Source organism: Eptatretus burgeri, chromosome 2 (genome assembly GCF_056783735.1).
Source record: "Eptatretus burgeri isolate ZD-2024b chromosome 2, Ebu_testis_v1, whole genome shotgun sequence".
Classification (NCBI taxonomy): domain Eukaryota; kingdom Metazoa; phylum Chordata; class Myxini; order Myxiniformes; family Myxinidae; genus Eptatretus; species Eptatretus burgeri.
Genome location: NC_140962.1, coordinates 2,525,626 through 2,545,881, shown reverse-complemented (window position 1 = coordinate 2,545,881; position 20,256 = coordinate 2,525,626). Strand labels below are relative to the sequence as shown.

Below are 20,256 nucleotides of genomic sequence, written 5' to 3'. Positions count from 1 at the left end.
CTCGAGAAGGAGCCAGATGCGTAATTAAATGGGCATGATGAAGCGACATGCCACATGTTTGCATTGATATGGACCGGCTGTGAGAGAGAGGCCGAGGACACGGCTGAGACACCGAGATAGGGTTAAAATAGATAAATATTATGTTACCTGTTTGTAAGAGTTATAAGAGTTATAAGAGTTACTTTTTGTTCATTGAACTCACTGGAAGTTTGTTGGCAGTGAGGTTGTTATATTATATTGTGTGGAGGTTTTACGGATTTGTAAATGCAATGATTTTCACGAAACGTTTTGTAGAGTGCAGGAGACGATTAACCGGCTGGGAGCGTGGTTGGTGATTTGCATTGGGATGCATGTGTTACTGAGAGTTAAAAATGAAACTTGTGCGAGTCCAATATTCACTGTAATGAAACGTGTTCTGTTGGGATTTTGAGGATATTTTAACTTGTGCTGAGTTGAGCTGTGGGTCTGTTTGAAATGGCATGTTATGCATTCTTGGCATTGTGGTTTCACGCGAAGGTCGCAAGCTTCACTGTGTGAGACCCCCCTCCACTCGATATGTGGGGGGTGGCATGTCTTTACACTGAGTCTGTGTTCGAGCCTTTGCTTTCGGTGTGAAATTCGATTCATATGCAGATTCAAGAGGATGAGATAGAAATGTGATTGGTATTTGTCACGTGATCAAACACGAGTCTATGATATGCAATGCTGTTTAGTGTATGTGTTGAAGCCATGACAGAGAAATGTAAACTGTGGGCTTTGCCTGTCAGAGTTTTTTCATTTTTCTTCCCACCGGATGTGGAGAGAACTTCCTGTTCCTTGTTCATTAATGTTTGTGGCGCACCCTCTCTACTGAATGTTTAAAGTGAAGTCCATTTAGGAAAAAGTGTTGAAGTTTTATTTTACAACCATAGGGATTTTGAATAAATTGTGAAATAACAATTGTGAATGTGAATATATTGTATTCGGAACATGTAGTCTTGGGAGTTGAGCTCTCGCTGGGATTGTGATGATTTGTAATTACACAACCCAGCAGGTTTAAGTGCTGGGCAAGCTCTGAGGACGTGTCAGAAATGTTTCGAAGATTTGATCTGAGTTGTAACCATTGTACTTAAAAGATGTGATTTAAATGTAGAAACGTGATTTGGAATGATTTAAAATTGATTTGATGATGTTTAGCACGTGGGGCAATTCACAGATAATTGATGATTCCCTCGGATGGACGTTGAAATATTGTTTTATTCGTCTGCGAATGTTGAGGTTACCTGAACTTGTGCTGGGAAGGCAATGGCAAACAACCCAGTGTAACCCTTTGATCGATTCAGTCAAGGTAAATTCATGATTTAATTGGATAGATGCTGAAGATTTCATTTATGGATTTTAAAAGGAAATATTTCATTGTTTTGACCAAAAAGTTGTTTAAGAGAGATTGGATGTTTATTAGTCTGAAGTTTAAGATGCTTTCTCCCAAAAACTGGAATAAAATTAGGGGAGGGTGTAGCTACATGTGCAGACAGAGTGTTTGAGCTGCAATTTAAATGATATTTGCCTGATGACAGATCTGACAAGTGATTTGACAATTTTTGTACAACTGTTTAAAATGATTTATTTGTTTTGATAAAGGAAAATGGATTCGTAATTGAGAAGGTCAGAGGAAGTGATAGATGGTTTGTGTATGCGAGTTGGAAAAATAGCAGCATGTTTGCTGTTTTGGTGAGAGAGAAGTGGACAGATGGAGAAATGTCAGAGATCGATGGAAATAGCAAATGAGATGGATGTTTTAAGTATACGTACAACTGGGATTTCTGTATATTTTAGCATGTTGTTTTGGGAAATAACAAGGAAAGGGATTAAAATATTGATATGACATATAATGCAATTTAAATGCTTCTATAAGAACCTTTGTTAGTCTTATTGAAATACCTGTGCCCATGACATTTATTGATTGGTGTTTAATTGATGCTTTGTTTGTTTCGGAGTGTTGAAAGCAGTCTTTGAAGCAATGTACGATTTCATCTAAATGAAGCTTGGAAAGAACTTCCACACAAAGATTGGATGATGGGAGAACCCAGATTTTGGTGATTGAGCATTCAACACGTGATCATGCCCCTTCCTGAGGAGATAAGATGGAGTAATGTGGGAAAAGAAAGAAAAAAATCCACTGAGGAGAAGGTTGAGCAAAGTCTTAACGTCGGCGTTGTGTGGTGCCTGCATGGAGGAATGTTCTCAGCCACACTCTTGATTGCCACTCTGCAAATACATCGTGAACTTGCTGTGGTTGCTTCAAAGTATGACAGGCCTGGAGTACCACACTGCGAGTCGTTTACAACATGTGTTCCTTTTCGTCTCCTTCAACCCAGTGTCCGGCCCAAGCTTGTACTTGCCCACATCTACATTCTCCTCAGCTCAAGGAGTGTTTCGATTGTGTTTCCCGTTGGGTGCTGCTCTATCCACCCCCTGACCTGTTTATCTTCTGACTTCGGGTAGCATGTTTTCAATGTGTGACACATGCTGATGAACAGGCCATAAATTAAATGGAAACTCACTCATTTTCTGATATGAGCACTCGCTGCCATTGTTGATTGAACTTGAGTAATGGAAGTCTTTTCTCCTTCAGGAACAGGACATGGTAATCATGTGTAAGAAAAATTATTCAAATTTTCCTTAAAAAAAAAAGTGGGGGAGTGTGGGGGAAAAATTTATATGAATGTATTCTAAATTGTAACAAATGGAGTTTTAGAAATGTAACTTTTATGCTGCAAGTTGAATTGGCTGTCCTTTCTGGCCAAAAGACTTTTTTCCCTAAATGATAAGAAATGTGTTGTTCTGGAGCAGAGTGACCAAGCTGATAACAAACGAACCTTTGCCTAGAAATGTACAAAGTGGCTTCTCGTCTAAAGGACACGTCCACAGTCTGGCTGAATATCCCCCACCACTCTCTCATGAAAGTATAAAATGCTTTGAAATGTAAAATAGTTTCAGTGCAAGTACCTGAGAAAGTATTAGAATCTCAGTGGCTTGTGCTCCTTGGAACTGACAAAGTACCAAGTTAGAATAAAACTCTCTGATGTAATGTGGAAGTGAATTGAATCGGGTTGGTCCAACTGTTAACTAAAGTAAGAATAAATGAAATAGAACCAAATAATATTGCAATCAATGGGGATTCTTAAGTTCATTGTATGAGGGTGAAAAGTGTATGGTGGATAATTCGGAAATAAGTTGTTTCACAAGGAAGGACTTGTGTGGACATCGGTTTTATCAGTGTCGGTGGGTTTTATGCAGGATTTTATAACCGAATCGGACAAACGTTAAACTCTGCCTGAAGTCAAATAGGATTCCACAATTGGCCAGTTAGAATCGTTCAGGAGGACAACGATCACAACAAGGTGGGTTTTTTAAAAACCCACACCAGTACCATCCCAGCCTAGGCTGGATGTTGGTAAGCTCGAGGATGAGTGGGTAGCTGAGGAGCTTGCAAACAGTCGGAGTGTGGATTTGGGGGGTCTGGGTGCTTTGGGAAATCCTGAGGAGTTGTGGAGTGCCTTCATGACCACCATCCTTGATGTTGCCGGTGGATGTCTTGGAACTCACCAGAGGGCGAATAAGAATTTTGTCTCTCAAGGGACATTGGTTACCATTGACCAGAGTCACAGGGCCAGGCTGAATGGCAGAGCTAAGCTGTTCAGGGAGCTGAGGCAAAAACTGGACATGTGCTAAGGGTGGACAAGGAGGCTTATGTGCGAGGAATCTGTGAAGGGATAGAGCATCACCTGTGGTCAAGTGATTCTAGTCCTGCTTACAGGGGAATTCACACATTGCGTTCCTCCAAGCCCATCCCTCGGTGTACTGCAGTTAGAGTGGAGGGTGGTGGGCTCTTCACAGAGGAGTCCGAAGTGAAGGCCCGTTGGGCTGGTTATATTGGGTTGCTGTACCAGGCTGATCCACCAAGCTGTTGAGTTGGATGTCAGGGGTGTTGTAATCCCTATTGCTGACCCTCCAATCAAATGAAACCACCTTCATTTGTGGAAACAGACTGCAGTGAACCAGTTGAAATTGGGTGAAGCTCCTGTTATCTGTGGCATCCATGCTGAACTTCTCATGGCTGGTGGAAATGCTGCACTTGTGTCATTGCATGCAGTTATTTGCTCTGCCTGGAATACAGGCATCATCCAAACGGACTGGAAGAGGGGCCTTGTCACTCCCTGGAAAGGGAAGGGTGATCGCCAGGATTGCAACAACTAGCGAGGGGTGACACTGCTCTCAGTGCCTGGCAAGGTCTTTGCTCGGATAATTGTTGATAGTGTTTGCCACCATCTGATTGAGCACCAGCGTCCAGGGCAGTCAGGCTTTACACCAAATAGGTCAACAATTGACCGTATCCTTGCTCTTCGGGTGCTCACTGAACGCAGACGAGAGTTTTGGCGGGGACTGCTTGCAGCCTATGTTGATCTCTGTAAAGCATTTGATTCAGTGAATCGGGATGCCATCTGGATGATTCTTTGTCTTCATGGGGTGCCACCAAAAATGATCAATCTGATGTCTGAACTATACTCTGGTACTGAGAGTGCGGTGAGATGTGGTGATACCATCTCCAACTTATTTCCAGTTGTTACTGGCGTTCATCAGGGATGTGTGCTGGTGTACACACTTTTCAGTGCTTGTATGGACTGGATTCTAGGGAGGACGTCAGAGAGATCAAGCTGTGGTTTATCGTTTGGAATTCTGGGGAGGATATCAGAGATCAAGCTGTGGTGCATCGTTTGGGAATGTCAAGATCACTGACCTTGATTCTGCAGATCATGCAGTCATCTTTGTGGAGACTCCAGATATCCTTTTGGGGGCCCTCGAGGTGCTGAATGAGGAGTCGGAGCCGCTGACATTACGGGTTTCCTTGGTCAAAACTAAGATCCAGGTTTACAATGACATCTTGGATGCTGCTATCTTGTCTGTGCCTGTTTATTGCGAGGATGTTGAGGTCACAGAGAGATTCGCTTACCTTGGCAGTGATATTCATGTCTCTGCTTGCGGTGAGCCAGAGGTCAACAGATGTCTGGGTCAGGCCTGGGAAGTCATGGATTCATTGGATCATGGGGTGGAGCACTGCTGGCGCCTGTGCGCGAGGACGAAAGTCCGAGTATTCTGGTCATTGGTGCTTCCAGTCTTGCTCTACGGATGCGAGACTTGGACTCTAACCAGGGATCTGAGATGGTGACTTCATTCCTTTGGTGCAAGGTCTCTTTGGAGAATCCTTGGCTATCGCTGGTTGGACTTTGTGTCCAATGAGCAGTTGCTGAGAAAGACTCAAGTGAGATTTGTTACCTGCATCGTCCGTGAGTGTCAGCTGTGGCTGTGTGGACATATGGCTCATTTTCCTGATGCTGATCCTGGTCACCAGATCCTCTCAGCGTGGGGGCCTAGTGAGTGGAGGAGGCCAATGGGCTGAGCAGGTGCCTCGTTGATCTGATCAGCAGGTTGATCAGAATCTCAAGGAGATGGGGATGGGCCAGGCATTTGCCTGGGGATGACCAGATGGAGGCCCCTGGGGTACTGTCTGAAAGTGGACGCCATGACGCGCTGCTCCGGCGCATGCTCCCATACCTAACCTGACAGTTGTGTCTGTTGGGATAGATTTCTACCAACTTTGCACCCTTTGATTGGGCAATATTTGAACATTATTCTGTGCAAAAGTGTTCAAGCTCAGTCAAGTTGTCTGGGGAGCATTGATGGATAGCAATCTTCAAGTCATGCCACAGATTTTCGATTGGATTTAGGTCGGAGCTTTGACTGGGCTACTCAAGGACATTTATCTTTTTGTTCCTTAGGCACTCCAGTGTAGCTTTGGCTGTGTGCTTCGGGTTGTTGTCATGCTGAAAGTTGAACTTCCATCCAAATTTCAGCTTTCTTGCAGATGGCAGCAGGTTTTCCTCAAGGATTTTTCTGTAATTTGCTCCAACCATTTTCTCTTCCATACTGACAAGTGCCCCAGTCCCTGCTGATGAGAAACATCCCCAAACATGATGCTGCCACCACTATGCTTCACAGTAGTGATGGTGTTCTTTTGGTGATGTGCTGTGTTGGTTTTGCGCCAAACGTACCATTTTGCATTTAGGCTAAAAAGTTCCATCTTGGCTTCATCAGACCACAAAACGTTTTGCCACATGGCTTCAGAATCTCCGGAGTGATTTTTTGCATACCTCAAATGGGACTCAAGGTGGGTATTTTTGAGTTCTGGCTTCCTTCTTGGCATCCTACCATACAGGCCAGACTTCTGGAGTGCTTGGAATATTGTTGTCACATGCACACAGTGACCAGTCTTTGCCATAAAGGCATGTAGTTCTTTAACAGTTGCCAATGCCATTTTGGTGGCCTCTCTGATCAGTATCCTCCTTGCTTGGTCATCAAGTTTTGAGGGACGGCCTGATCTATGCTGGGTCTTGGTGGTACCAAATGCCTTCCACTTCTTAATGATTGTCTTCACTGTGCTACAAGGGATATTCAAGGCCCTTGAAATATTTTTACACCCATCCCCTGATGTGTGCCTTTCCACAACTTTATCCTGGAGATCTTTTGAAAGCTCCTTGGTAGTCAAGGTTGAGTCATTTTTGTTAAATGCACTACCCAGCAGAGGAAACCTACAGTAACAGCTGATTTTATTCTGAAATAATCAGAATCACGACAATTTAACACAGGTGGAGGTCAATTAACTTGATGTGTGATTTTGAAGGTGACTGGTTACACCTGAGCTAATTTTTTACCAGTAACCTGAGCAGGGAACACCTGAGCTAAAGGGTGGATGAGCTTCTTCCGGGAGCCAATGGCCATCCAGTAAGGAGAAGGAGTTTCCAAACAAACACCCATTCGGTAGACCGTTTTTTTAGGTAGTAGGTTGTAAACAGCAACCGCTCGGTAGAACTACCGTTCTGACTGAGAAGCATTAAAGTTGTGCCCGGAACCACCTTACACTCTCCGTGTCAGGATTGCTGGTCTTACTTTTTGTCTCACTCAAACTATAACTACCAGGCTAGCTTTAATATATATTTCTTGCAAACAAACAACACACACTTTTCAAATAAACATCACACACTTTTCTTGCTCACTCATGTTCACTCCTCACTTTACATTCTATCTTTTATTTTTCTTTATTTAAGGCCTGGCTTCAATGAGGACCATCTAGACCGTGACTGGAGCCTTCAACATAAAAAAAGAAATAAAAACTTTAAAAACAAGGACAAATGTGTCCAAGAGCAGCGTCCTAAAGGTTTTGTCGGCTAAAAAAAAAAAAAATTTTTTTTTTTTTTAAAAACAACAACTTCCGATATTTCGTCACGTGCCTTCATTAAGCCAATTGCGAAACCCGTCATAATGTATTTACGATATATCGTGTATTTACAAAATAAATAATGTATTTACGAAATTACAATACGATAAATGGAATAATCTTTAAATAGTAACGTAAACTTTTCGAAACTTTAAAGCAAATGTCCAAATATATTTAAAAGTTCACGATAGACGCTCTCAAAAGGCACCGTCTATGTGAGGATGTGCACATGTGCTCAGTATTTAAGGTGATCCGGATCTGGTATATACAAGAGCCGAGTCCGAGAGATTAAGGTTTTGTCTTCACAAGAAGAAGAAGAAGAACAAGAAGAATAAGAAGAACAAGAACAAGAAGAAGAACAACGCCGAGCTCTCTATGAGCAGCGTACGCTACATGAGACGCTGCTAAAAAATAACAATTCCGATGATCAAAGGGGATTGGGGGTGGGGGGGGGGATGTGGACACCTATCCAACCAAAATGTTCCAGTTTTGTATTTTTAATTAATTTTCTGAAATTTGTAAAATTTGTTTTTCACTTGGAAGTTGTGGGTTATGATGTGTAATTAAAAGTGGAAAAAGTCTGATTTAAGGCAATTTGATTCCAGGCTTTAAGGCAACAAAAGGTGCAAATTTTTGAGAGGATGTTGACATTCCTTTGGCACTGTATATATATATATATATATATATATATATATATATATATATATATATATATATATATATATATATATATATATATATATATATATATATATATATATATATACATATATATACATACATGTGTATATATATATATATATATATATATATATATATATATATATGTGTATATATATATATATATATATATATATATATATATATATATATATATATATATATATATATATATATATATATATATGTGTATATATATATATATATATATATATATATATATATATATATATATATATATATATATATATATATATATATATATATATATATATATACACACATACACACACAAACACACAGATCAGTTTGCCATTGGAGAGTGGCGAGTCACTCAGGCTGTGATGTTAATATCCCTCGCTGTCTGCTGGGCTTGCAATTTCTATTTTTCTGGACGAGACATTTTTACGTTCAATTAATCGCAATTATTGTTGATTTTACTTTTTGAAATTGTTGCAGTTGATGAGAACTCGACGTTTGTGAATGATTTTAGCCCGGCCTGATGGTCGAGGATGGAGTCGCCATCTTGGTTGTGCATGCTGGCTGTCTCGACAGGACTCCTCCAGATTGAAAGACTTGCAAGCCATGGCTTTTTTGTTTGCTATTAAATTCCAGCTCAATTCATACGATGGTGTTGCCTTTGATATTTACACTGCTACAGTAAGAGGAGCCGAGAGGGGCAGAGGAGGAATGGGAGAGTTGCGAGAAAGATTTCAATTACCACGTCACAAAGGAGGATGTAATGTTACCAGAGATGTGAGTTGGAAAGTTCACAGATTGTCAGATACATGGAACCCCAGAATGCCTTGGCAGTATTCCTGTACATTGTTATTTCAGAACCCACTCCCATCTGTGGCTGGGATCTGAAGCATCAATTGTCATGGGGGGAGTTGAAGTTGTCACAAATGAGTCAGAATAAGTTACGATAGCTGGTTACGAATTGATCCATATTCGCAGAAAGAGAGGTGAATATGGAGTCATCATTATGCTAGTGGGATCAAAGAACACACAAATGTTCAGTAGTTGCTATGTGGAAGGCTTGGCTCAAACGAGTTTTTGCTGTATATAGACAATAATAGACAATCATTCACACGTGTGGTACTCATTACAGTATCATCGTTCACCACTCTTTTTCTACTTCAACAGACTGCTCTCAATTCGACTTCTCCTTCATACCTTGTCGAAAAAGTCCAACTGTAACAGCGTTTCTTCTCTCATTCTCTTAATTTGCCTTTCTTGCATTCCTCAACAAATGTCTTCAATCGCATTTCCAAACCAAAAATTAAAAAAAAAAAACAGTTTGCGATGCTTGTTCGCTTTCCATCAACCATTCTTTTTTTCCAACTTCAGTGCCAACTCACCCCTCTCACCCCTCCCTCTCAAAGCAACCATCCCACTCTTCATCATGCCAGTTGGCGAGGTGTGGCTCCCTCTGTCACCTGTCATGGCACTTCAGCAAAAGACTTATTCGTCTCATTGGGACTGATTCAATCGGTCAACCTCCCGACCCGGATCTCAACCAAGGGTATTCCATCTCTTCTGGATCTGATTTTGACAAAGTTCCCTGAAAATATATGCTGTTCTTCCTCTGCTCCAATCGGTTCTTCTGACCACGTGCTTGTCAAAGTGGACATCTCTGGCTATCAGAGAACCACCTCAGCACCGTCGAGTCTGGCATTTCACTCAAGCCGAGCAGGGTCTCCAAGCAGCCATCAAACTTCGAGATTGGTCTCCAATTTCAACTTTCTCCAACACTAACTCATCCTGGGAATTCTTTCAAAGAAACTTGCTCTCCCTCATGCACAGATTTATCCCCTCTCATCTTCAGTTGTCCTACCCTTCCTCCCACCCATGGTTCAATGAAGCTTGTGGCGAGGCAGTTGTCCCAAAACAACTTGCCTTTGCCTCATGGAAAGCAAATCCAACTGAGGATAATCTCAGTTCCTTCCATAAAGTGTATGTCTACCCTCAGGAGAGCCAGAAAACATCTTTCTAATCCCAAGTCAGAACTCTCAAACCTCTCTCCCTCCTCCAAATCCTGACGGCGTCTCATCAAATCTGTTTCTGGTGTATGCTCCCCCTCCATCCCTTCCCTTACCTCAAATGGCCGCACTGCTGATACCGCACATGAAAAGGCTGAATATCTAAAGTCGGTGTTTGCATCAAAATCTTGTGTCCGAAACCCATCTCTTTCTCTACCCCCCTTACCCAGTGACACGCAACTGTCCCTGGACTCTGTGTCCTTTTCTCCTGACGAGGTGGAGAGGTTGCTGTCAAACCTCGACTCAGATTCTGCAACCGGTACAGACGGCATCAGCCCACGTGTCCTAAAAACACGCTCCTCTGCTCTTGCTCACCCTCTCTCTGTTCTATTCACCTTCTCATTTGCTCATGGTCATCTGCCATCTGCTTGGAAATCAGCAAACATCTGCCCCTCCCCCCCCCCCCATCTACTCTCTCAACAATCCGCTGGAAGAAGTCCTTTCATTCAAGCTTCTGGGTCTCACTATCTACCATGATCTTTCCTGGGAAAGCCACATTTCCAACCTGGCCTCCAAAGCCAGTCGCCGACTGGGAATCGTCCATCATGCAAAATCCTTCCTCGGTCCACCTGAGCTCCTGACCACATAAAAAGCTTTTGTCCGCAGCCTGATGGAGTACTGCTCTCCCTTCTGGGCTGGTGCTCCTGCCACTCACCTTTCTTGGCTTCACGCTGTGGAAACCAAGGCATTTAGGATCATTGGTATCTCCCGTGGTAAGGCTGAGTTTTTGGGGCGCTCACTCTCTCACCGCAGCGAGGTCAGTGGTGTTTCTGTCTTCTACAGTCTCCTCTCTGGTCTCACCCCCCCTGCTCTCTCTGCTGTATGTCCCCCCCCCATCTTTCCGCAGGGCGCTCAAGGTCTGCCAGCAACCCCCTTCTGGTAAAACTACCACAATCACGAATCACTGCTCACCTTCACTCTTTCATTCCTCTTTTTCCCACCTTTGGAATAAACTCCCTCACCTTCTTCAATACCATTCTTCCCTCCAGGCCTTCAAAACAGCTGTTCACCACCATCTATCTTCTCCTGTCCAAAACCATGATCTTTTCTACCCCCATTAATCCACCCCAAGCCCACCTCCTTCAAAATCCCTGCTTTCCTTCCTGAAAGTTCCTGCAGTGCCCATCTTGTATACCCCATGTTCCCCTCCCCATCCCTCTCCCTTCTACACATCTAATGTCTCTGTTCCCCACCGTTTTATCCTTCCCTCTCCCGCCCCTCTTGTCTCATGCCCCCCTTGCTGTGCATTGTGTGTTAGCTCTCATATAAGCCTCAACAAGGTATACAAAAAAAAAGAAAAAAAAAAGAAGAACAATCGAGTTGTTGACAAACAGCCATAAAACAACTAAGACAGAGTAGGGCCTCTCAAAACAGGAAAAAATATCCAGAGAGAGAGAGAGAGCGAGAGAGAGCGAGAGCGAGAGCGAGAGAGAGTTCACAGAGACATCCCATGAGAGAACCTTCATCCTCAGCTTCTTCTTCTTCTTCATCTTAAGCCAAACCCTACCTGCTTTGAAGACAGCCTCCATCACTACCATATGCAAAAAGGGTGCAATAAATTGCACTACACTACAGCTACAGGTCAGTCAGCTTACTTCCTGCTGTAAACAAAGTAATAAAATTATTTATTGAATTCATCATGAAAAGCAAATTCATCGTAAAAAGCAACCAAATATACTTTTCTTCAATGGCATGGTATCTGATCATCAGTTTGCATTCCTTCCCAGTCACTCAACTTTGGATATGTTTCTGGTGGGCTCTCAACAATGGATGGAGGTCATGAATCCGAACCACAAAGTGCAGAAATTTTATTCTGGACATGTCACAGGCATTTAACACTGTATGGTAACCAGCTCTGCTTGTCAAGCTTATCTCACATGGCCTCGAAGGCAAACTTCATTCCTGCCTCACCAACTACTTTCATGCCTTCAGGAAGCATGTATCATTCAATGGTGTCCTTTAATCTCCTATCCCATTCGAGGCTGGAATGACCCAAGGCAGTATCTTGGTTAGAGTATTGTTCCGCAGATATATAAATTATCTCGAGACCTAAAAAATTATCTTTTCCTCATTGCAAATTATTTCACAAGTTGCACTTTCAATATTTTATTTCATTAAGAGGCCGAGGGCAGCTTCTTCCCTCTCCGTGGAACACAACAAGATCAATTAAGTGTCCGACACTTGGAATACATCATTCAATCGAAGAATATATCACATTCTCACTCTGCCTCTCTGGAAGGAACAAACTTCTCTCAAGTTATTTGATTAACCAGTGGAAGAAGTTCATTCTCCCATCCCTCTGGGCCTCGCCATCAACGATGACCTCCCATGGGTAGACCACATCTCAAAGCTGACACCAAAAGTCAGTTGCAGCCGAGACATGCTGCATTGAACCATCCTTTCTTGGTAAATTTGAACTTTTCACAGCCCACATGACCTTTGTCTGTCAGCCAATGGAGAAATGTTCTCTCATATGGGCTGGTACCCTTCTTCACCTCTCCATCTCTCTCCACATCTATCTATCTATCTATCTATCTATCTATCTATCTCTCTCTCTCTCTCTCTCTCTCTCTCTCTCTCTCTCTCTCTCTCTCTCTCTCTCTCTCTCTCTCTCTCTCTCTCTCTCTCTCTCTCTCTCTCTCTCTCTCTCTCTCTCTCTCTCTCTCTCTCTCTCTCTCTCTCTCTCTCTCTCTCTCTCTCTCTCTCTCTCTCTCTCTCTATATCTCTCTCTCTCTCTCTTGGATGCTGATGAATCCACAGCTCTCAACATGATTAAAATCTCCCACACATAAGCTGAAGCATAGAGTCAGTGCGTTCTCTCATCACAGAGATGTTGTTGGCCTGTTTTTTTTCCTGCCAATCTTCCGGTATCGCTCCCTCTGCATTTTCATCCTCCCATCCCTCCATCACACCAGTTGTCTTCCAGTATAAAACCCCTCCTCGTGAAACTCCCAAAATCCGGACTTACTGCTCACCTCCGCTCAATTGCTCCTCTTTATTCCCGCTCGTGGAACTGTCTTTCTGAGTTACTTCAATCACGTACGTTCTTTTCTCAACACTTTCAATTCTATAGCGCACCACCATTTCATGTCATCTTCCATTCCTACCTGCAATGTATTCTGTCACCATTAAGCCTCCAGTAAGCTCCCCCTTATACTATTACTATATGTTTCTCACCCTTCTCTCCTTTGTCTTGGTTAATTCCCTTGCATACATCTACATCTTGCTCCACCATCCCACTATCAGATTGTTGCTAAAATACTCCCTTTTCACCTTACTCTTCCACGAGCCAAGATTTTGTATACATTTTTTTTTTATTAATATCATGGCATTGCGTAATGCCATAAAATAAACCTCAATGTAATCATTCTCTTTGTAATCACCACCATTCATATCCAGCACATGTACCCTGGAGTCATCATTAGCTTCCATTGACTGTACTCCATGAAAATATTCTGTCATTGGCCACAGCCTGCCATAAACCAGACATAAGAGGAAATTATTTCAAGACTACACACGAAAGGAAGGCTGTGTATGATATCATTACCTTCGCATTCAGCGAAAGGTTATGTTTTGGTCGACGTGTATTTATTTATTTATTTATTTATTTGTAATCTTGTGATTCGTATAACTCAAAAAGTATTAAACCGAATTGCATGAAATTTGGTGGGATGATTGGTTATTAGCCAGGAAGCATTCGATTAGATTTTGGGATCGTTCGGGTCAAAGGTCAAGGTCACGAAAAGGTCAAAATCGTCTTTTTACGATAACACGGTCAATTTTTATTCAATTTGCATGCAACTAACGCCAAAATGTTCAGAATTCAACGCCTCATCTTGTGATATGCAATATGACACAATGACGCCCATACTCTTGTTACCGGTTAGGGGTCAAAGGTCAGGGGGGTCACGACCTTGAAAAATATGTGGTTTTTGTCATAACGCGGTCAATTCTTGTCCGCTTTACATGAACCCAGCACCAAAATGTTCAGAATTTAATGCCCAATCTTGTGACACAATGACGTCATAACACATGTCACCGGTTGGGGTAAAATGTCGGGGGGGGGTCACGCCCTTGAAAAATATGCGGTTTTCGGCATAACTCAGTCAATTCTTATTCGATTTGCATGAAACCAGCATCAAATGAGATTACCTTCTCTTGTTGAAACGTTGTATTCACCGAGCTTGCGAGTGAAGACTCGCCAAAACGACGTGAGTTGATTGTTGTTTAGTCCGTAGCCCCCGAAAGTCGGGGGGGAGTCATGACATTATAGATATGTGGTTTGTGTCATAAGACCATTCATATGAAACCAGTTCCCCACACTCATACCAAGAACAAAAAAAGTAGTGGCGGCGAAGGTATGCGCTCTATGAGTGTCCGTTCTAGTTCTTACTTGCTTTAATGTCTCTTAGTGGGCTGTCAAACTGCTTTGGCTCAGCAGCACAAATGTCAATTTCACATCTGCTTTGGCATCCATTATTGGTTGTTGTATGTATGCATGCTTTCAAGAAAATGATGAGCATCCAAATATGTGAGTGTCAAATTTACTTATACTTTTCAACAATTCATATAAGAAGTATAAATTTATGAAACAATTTTTTTTTTTCATCTTAAGTTATTTTCAGTTGATGAGAGATGAGCTCTTAAGACATAAACGGAGATTTTGTGAGAGAGCATCACGTACCAAGTACACCAAGGCGGTAGTTGATGGTTACAACAATGACATTTCCGTAGCTTGCGAGAACACTTCCATCATACATGTTCCCTGTTCCTTCTAGGTAGGAACCTCCATGTATGTACACCATAACGGGACGTGGGCCACTGTCCCTAATGTCTAAGGGAAGAATGTGGGTTTTGGGATTTGGAAAGGGGATAGTGGGGGTTGAGAATTGAAAGAAAACAGAAAGGCATGATATTACAGGCATGAATAATGCATGGAAAGGTTTGATAAGAACACCACCTCTTCCTCCTTACCATGCTAATGATCCATCAGGAATGTAATTTTAAAAACAATGATGCAGTTGCATCATTCTTCTCTGGCAATATTAATACACCCATATCGTTTTAAAATAATTGTGAAGGAAATTGTAATCCCAGCTTCCTTCTCCTTCATATGCAGCACATAGCTGCAGGTAGCATCATTGACTGAGAGTGCAGGTGATGCAATGCCCCCAATTACCAGTACACTGGTACTCATTTCACCAACCTCAGAAGGATGACAGGCTGAGTCAACCCAACCTGGTGTTAATTCAACAACTGACAGGGGCTCAAACTCAGAACCCAAAGATCCCAAGCCACCCATGCAAACCAATAAGCCAACAATGCAAAACAATAAGCCAATAAGGTTTTGTAATCCCAGCCATAATGCATGACTATCAAAGAGCATTTGAGTTGGTTGATTATCATAATTTTTAAATCTGGCAAAAGTTATTTTGAGAAATTTGAGTATTTAATTTCAAGATTTGTAAATCTAAAACAACTGAACATCACCCCAAAAATCAAGTCATCAAATATTAAGTCAAAAATTCATCACCGCAATTTTTTTTTAATATAAATCAAGAACATTGCTGTATTTTTAATTTGACTTGCCCCCAAAACTACACCCCTTACACCCTATATTTTCCAGACCTGTCCCTTTCCAACCTTTCTTTCTCTCTCTTGTCCTCAGCCCTTGTCTTAGTTTTTTTTTTAATTTGATAAGAACATACAATTTGAAAAAAGGAGTTTGGTCTTCCATAAGCGGGAGATCCACAAGGTTATATACAGGAGTGGACAGTGTGAAACAGAATTATATCTGTTGATAGTGAGGAAGCAACAGCTTAAGAGAATTAAGGACGACTAGTCAGTGGTGGGGGAGCACGCCAGAACTCATCACATGTCTGTGGTGTTTGTTATGTGCAAACTGAAAATGAGGAAAGCTAAGAGCATGGACCGGAAGACTATTATGCGGTGGAAGTTCAAAGATAACGTCGTTAGAGAGAGTATGTGGAGAGGGTGAAGGCAAAGTATGAGGAACTTAGCAAGAAAGCCAGAGGTGAGGACGAGGAGTGTAAGAAGTAGCTACAGTTGGGCAATTATTGTATTTGCAAGAACATCGGGAAATGACACCACACCGAGGAAAAGAAGCCACGTGTGGTGGATGGAGTAGTGAAGGTAAGCTGTGAGAAGGAGATTTGGAATAGGATAGAGAAGTTCGAGGAGAGTGGAGGACAACCAGATGCAGAGTTGTTGCACAAGTATGGGCAGAAGAAGAAGGTAGCAAATAGAGCGGTGAATAAGCCAATAAATTATATTGAAGCAGATGTGTACAGTAATTTAGATGAGGATGGTGGGGAAAAAAGATGAACTATAAAATATCTATAGACAGGGATAAGGATTGTAAGAGCATGAAAGGGGTGGCGTTGTGGTGATCAAGGATGGCAATGGGAAGTTAGTGACCAAGAGGGGACACCACTGAAGGTGTGGGAAGGCTATTTCATGGAGGCATCAGACATCAAAGTCATGTGATGAAGTTCATGGAGAAGATTCCGTATGGGAGGATTCAGAAAAGTGTGGAGCAGAAGATAGGTGAATAACAACAGGGGGTTCAGAAAGGGACGAGGGATGTATAAGTTTGCATATCGCATTCTCCTCTTTGTGTCTTTTGACTTAATTCGTTTGTTCCATTTATTATAGCATCTTGTCGATGCTCTTATTGCACTCTGCTTTTCAAATAAATCCTTTAAAAGGTAAGAAAGTGTATTTCAGCCATCTGCTTTCCGTGTGTGTTTGCCATCGATTTTTGCCTCATTTGGGTGACCTTGGGGAACAGTAAAGTAGAATAATTATTGAAAGCAGTGCCAAAAAAGACCGTTTGGGCCATCGCATGGGACTAAAGGTCACGGCTCTGAGAAATCCTGTATGAATGGGTACTCGGATGTGACATATATACATATATGTGACATATATACATATATGTATATATGTATGCACCAGCAAAGGTACCTGGGGTTGCTGGGCAACGCTGGATCCCTTCTCACATGCCTTTCCCTCCTTCCTCCCACTACACCCCCTTCTGGACTCCCACCCCACCCTTTCCCCTCCCTCCTCCCATCCCACCCTCCTCACTCAGGACTCCCATCCCTTCCCCATGACAGGTGGTGACTCGTGTGTTTATAAGTTATGAATTGTGAGAAAATAAGCTTAAAGCCCTGAGTGAGGTGTCTTCTTCTTCTTCTTCTTCTTCTTCTTTCGGCTGCTCCCGTTAGGGGTCGCCACAGCGGATCATACGGATGATGTATGATGATGCATAGTGATTTGGCACAGGTTTTACGCCGGATGCCCTTCCTGACGCACCCTGAGTGAGGTGTATTGTGGTAAAAAAAAGAAGAGGTGATCCTATAAAGTTTCATAGCAATTAACCCTGAGAGCTCAGAGGATTAGCATCACAAACAAACAAACGTCTAGTTCGCTTTTATGGAGAAGAGAACATCACTCCAAGCTCCGAATGAAATGAAATAACATCCAAAACAAAAGCAGAGCACACAAAAACGTGAAACAATTTGAATCCAGGCTTGACAGCTTAGAAGAGTGTTCGTACCTCTCAGCCATCCTGCCGTGGTGTGGGGATTCATTGCTCTGCAGCCACTGAAAACATTTTTTAAATTCTCTCTTGAACTTGTAGTTCACTTGTCCCATTGCTTTACTCAATCTAATCCTCCAATTTATTTTGCCTTTCTAACCTCAGGAATGTCCCCATGGAGAACTGAGCCATGGTCACTACGCCCCACATGTCGGAATGGTGACCCATCCAAGATTGTGCCCAAAAGTCCAGGAGACTGCTTTGGCAGCACTGACACTCTGTACAGAGTATGGTCCCAGTGGATGGATTTGGACTATCTTCTTACATGTTCTGTCTCTTGTGTTCCATTTCATCTGCTGTTTCTCATCTTTCTTTGCTCTCTAACCTTCCTTGGGGAATGAATCTGATGGCACTTGCCATGTTAATATAAGTAAAGATTGTAAAGGGTCTTAATAGCTGGGTAAATTCTGCACTGTGTCTTGTTTCTTTGTAAATATTTGCATGTCCTTTTGGCAAGCCTGCTTGTGTTATAAATGGACCCAGCTCATTGTGTCTTTTCCCTATTGGTCCAGCATGGTCCATATGTCGTTATCCAGGAAGTTTTACCCCACAATTTTGCTCTTGTTAACTGGTGCATACTCGGCAGCTCAGCCTGGCTGTACCTGATACGAGAAGTTAACTCGAGCATGCATCGAGGGCACGACACCCCCCCCCCACCCCACTTGGTGTGGCTGTCCACACATAAGGTATCACGCAAGGTAGTGCAACCCTGCCGGATTGGCAGTACCAATCGGCGCTTGTGGTTGCTTAGTAACACACCACCGCATGGAGTTTTCAGGTGGCCTCAGGACCGGGTATTCAGGAGTACATCTTCTTGCATGTACATCTTCTTGTGTACATCTTCTTGCATGAAAATGGGCCTCACTTTTACCTCAAACCTTGCTGCTGACCTCCAGGTGTCTCATTAAAATCAACCTTCTGTTCATTGGAGAAATTACAGGCCAAAAAAAAATCTTATGCACCTCCTCAACAAATTCCTCAGCTGATGAATCATCCAGTTATTTGGCTGACCCTCCAAATTTATCCTGCTTGAACACCTTAGAAAGGTAGATGATATAGGACTGTTCCCTATTGCCAAAGTCAACTTCATGGCACATCTCCCTCAAATGGTGCTGGAGTCCATCAGTCAGAAATAACCAAGAAGCGATTAACAGCCTGTTCGCTTTCCCACTCTACTTTTATGAGCTGCTCTCAGTGCATCTGAATTTGTTCCTGTTCCATGTTCGCAAAGCTTTCCAAGATAAACCAAGAACCAACAATGACCTACTCACCAAGACCTCAAAACTCAGGCCACTTGGACATCCACAGTATCAAACAGATTATTTAAATCCAAGGAGGCCCCGCTCCCAAGGCACAATGCATATTTTGGCAATATTCAGGTGTTATGCAAAACTACCAGGCAAATTTAGGCAGGATCGCAACTCCAACAACACAGATATGCATATCAGGCTCCAATTCAAGAAATGCCCCTCACCACTTGTGAAAGTGGTCTCCACCTCTCTCAATCATAATTTCTTCGAAATGCACCAACTGCTGCACAATGTTTCGAAAATGCTTTCACTTTCCCATTGCAGAGAGGTCTGTGGTCTTTCTGTCTTCTGCTGCCTCTTTTCTGATCTTTCCCTGCTTTGTCCAGCACTGGTTTTTGCAAGGCGCACGTGGTCCTCCATCAAATCCCTTCTTTTGAAACTCCCCAAAATTCAGAATTACTGCTCACCTCCACTCCTGCATTCATCTTTTCTCCCACATGTGGAAGAAACTTTGACATTCTCTTCAATCTCTTTCAACCCTCCAGGTCTTCAAGACAGCTGTTCACCACCATCTCAGATCATCCCCAATCCAAAACCATGATCTTTTCTACCTACATTAACCCCCCACCATCCCTCCTCACCCTAATCCCTCGTCTTTCCAAATTTCCAGTTTTTCCTTCTTGAGAGTATACTTCTGGACACATATTGTCCACCCCATGCATCATCCGCTACCCCTCATTCCTAGCCACATGCATTTGTTTGTTCAAGTCTCCCTCTGTTTTGTCATTCAGCTCTGCTGTTGGTGTTTCCCCCCTCTCTTATTCTGTTGCTTCCTGGTCCGTTTCAGTGTTCTAGCTATCCCATGAGCTTTGACTCCATATACAAATATATATCTTCTTCTTCTTCTTTCGGCTGCTCCCTTTCAGGGTCATCACAGCGGATCATCCGTATGATCCACATAGTGATTTGGCACATGTTTTACACCGGATTCCCTTCCTGACGCAACCCTGGTCGCCTCTTACGACACAGGGATATGGTACATATATATATATATATATATATAGATTAATATTTTGGCACGCCCCTTTCTTTGTTCCACCATCAGATTTTTGTTACTGCATGAAATGAAACAAGATTTGGCACATATACAAATGATATTATTGTCTTCCTTAAGAGGCCCCTCAAAATTCGTTTTGATGCATTTTCACAAACTCCAACGGATTCCATTCAAATTCGGTACGATTATGGCTTTTGGTCCAACTTAGGTCATTGGCTATAAATTTTTTCCATAACACTTCCGATATTCGA

At 42.5% G+C, this 20,256-nt stretch overlaps 1 protein-coding gene across 9 annotated transcripts in view; it reads right to left on the bottom strand.

The window, feature by feature from the left end:
- Window positions 1–20,256, bottom strand: part of LOC147031265 (neuroligin-3-like) — a 374,881-nt gene that overhangs the window by 144,534 nt on the left and 210,091 nt on the right. For all 9 annotated transcript variants that reach the window (XM_085860631.1, XM_085860583.1, XM_085860621.1 and 6 more), the window contains one exon: window positions 14,762–14,911. In XM_085860631.1, coding sequence (XP_085716757.1) covers window positions 14,762–14,911 — 150 coding nt within the window. The remainder of the gene's footprint in view (window positions 1–14,761; window positions 14,912–20,256) is intronic.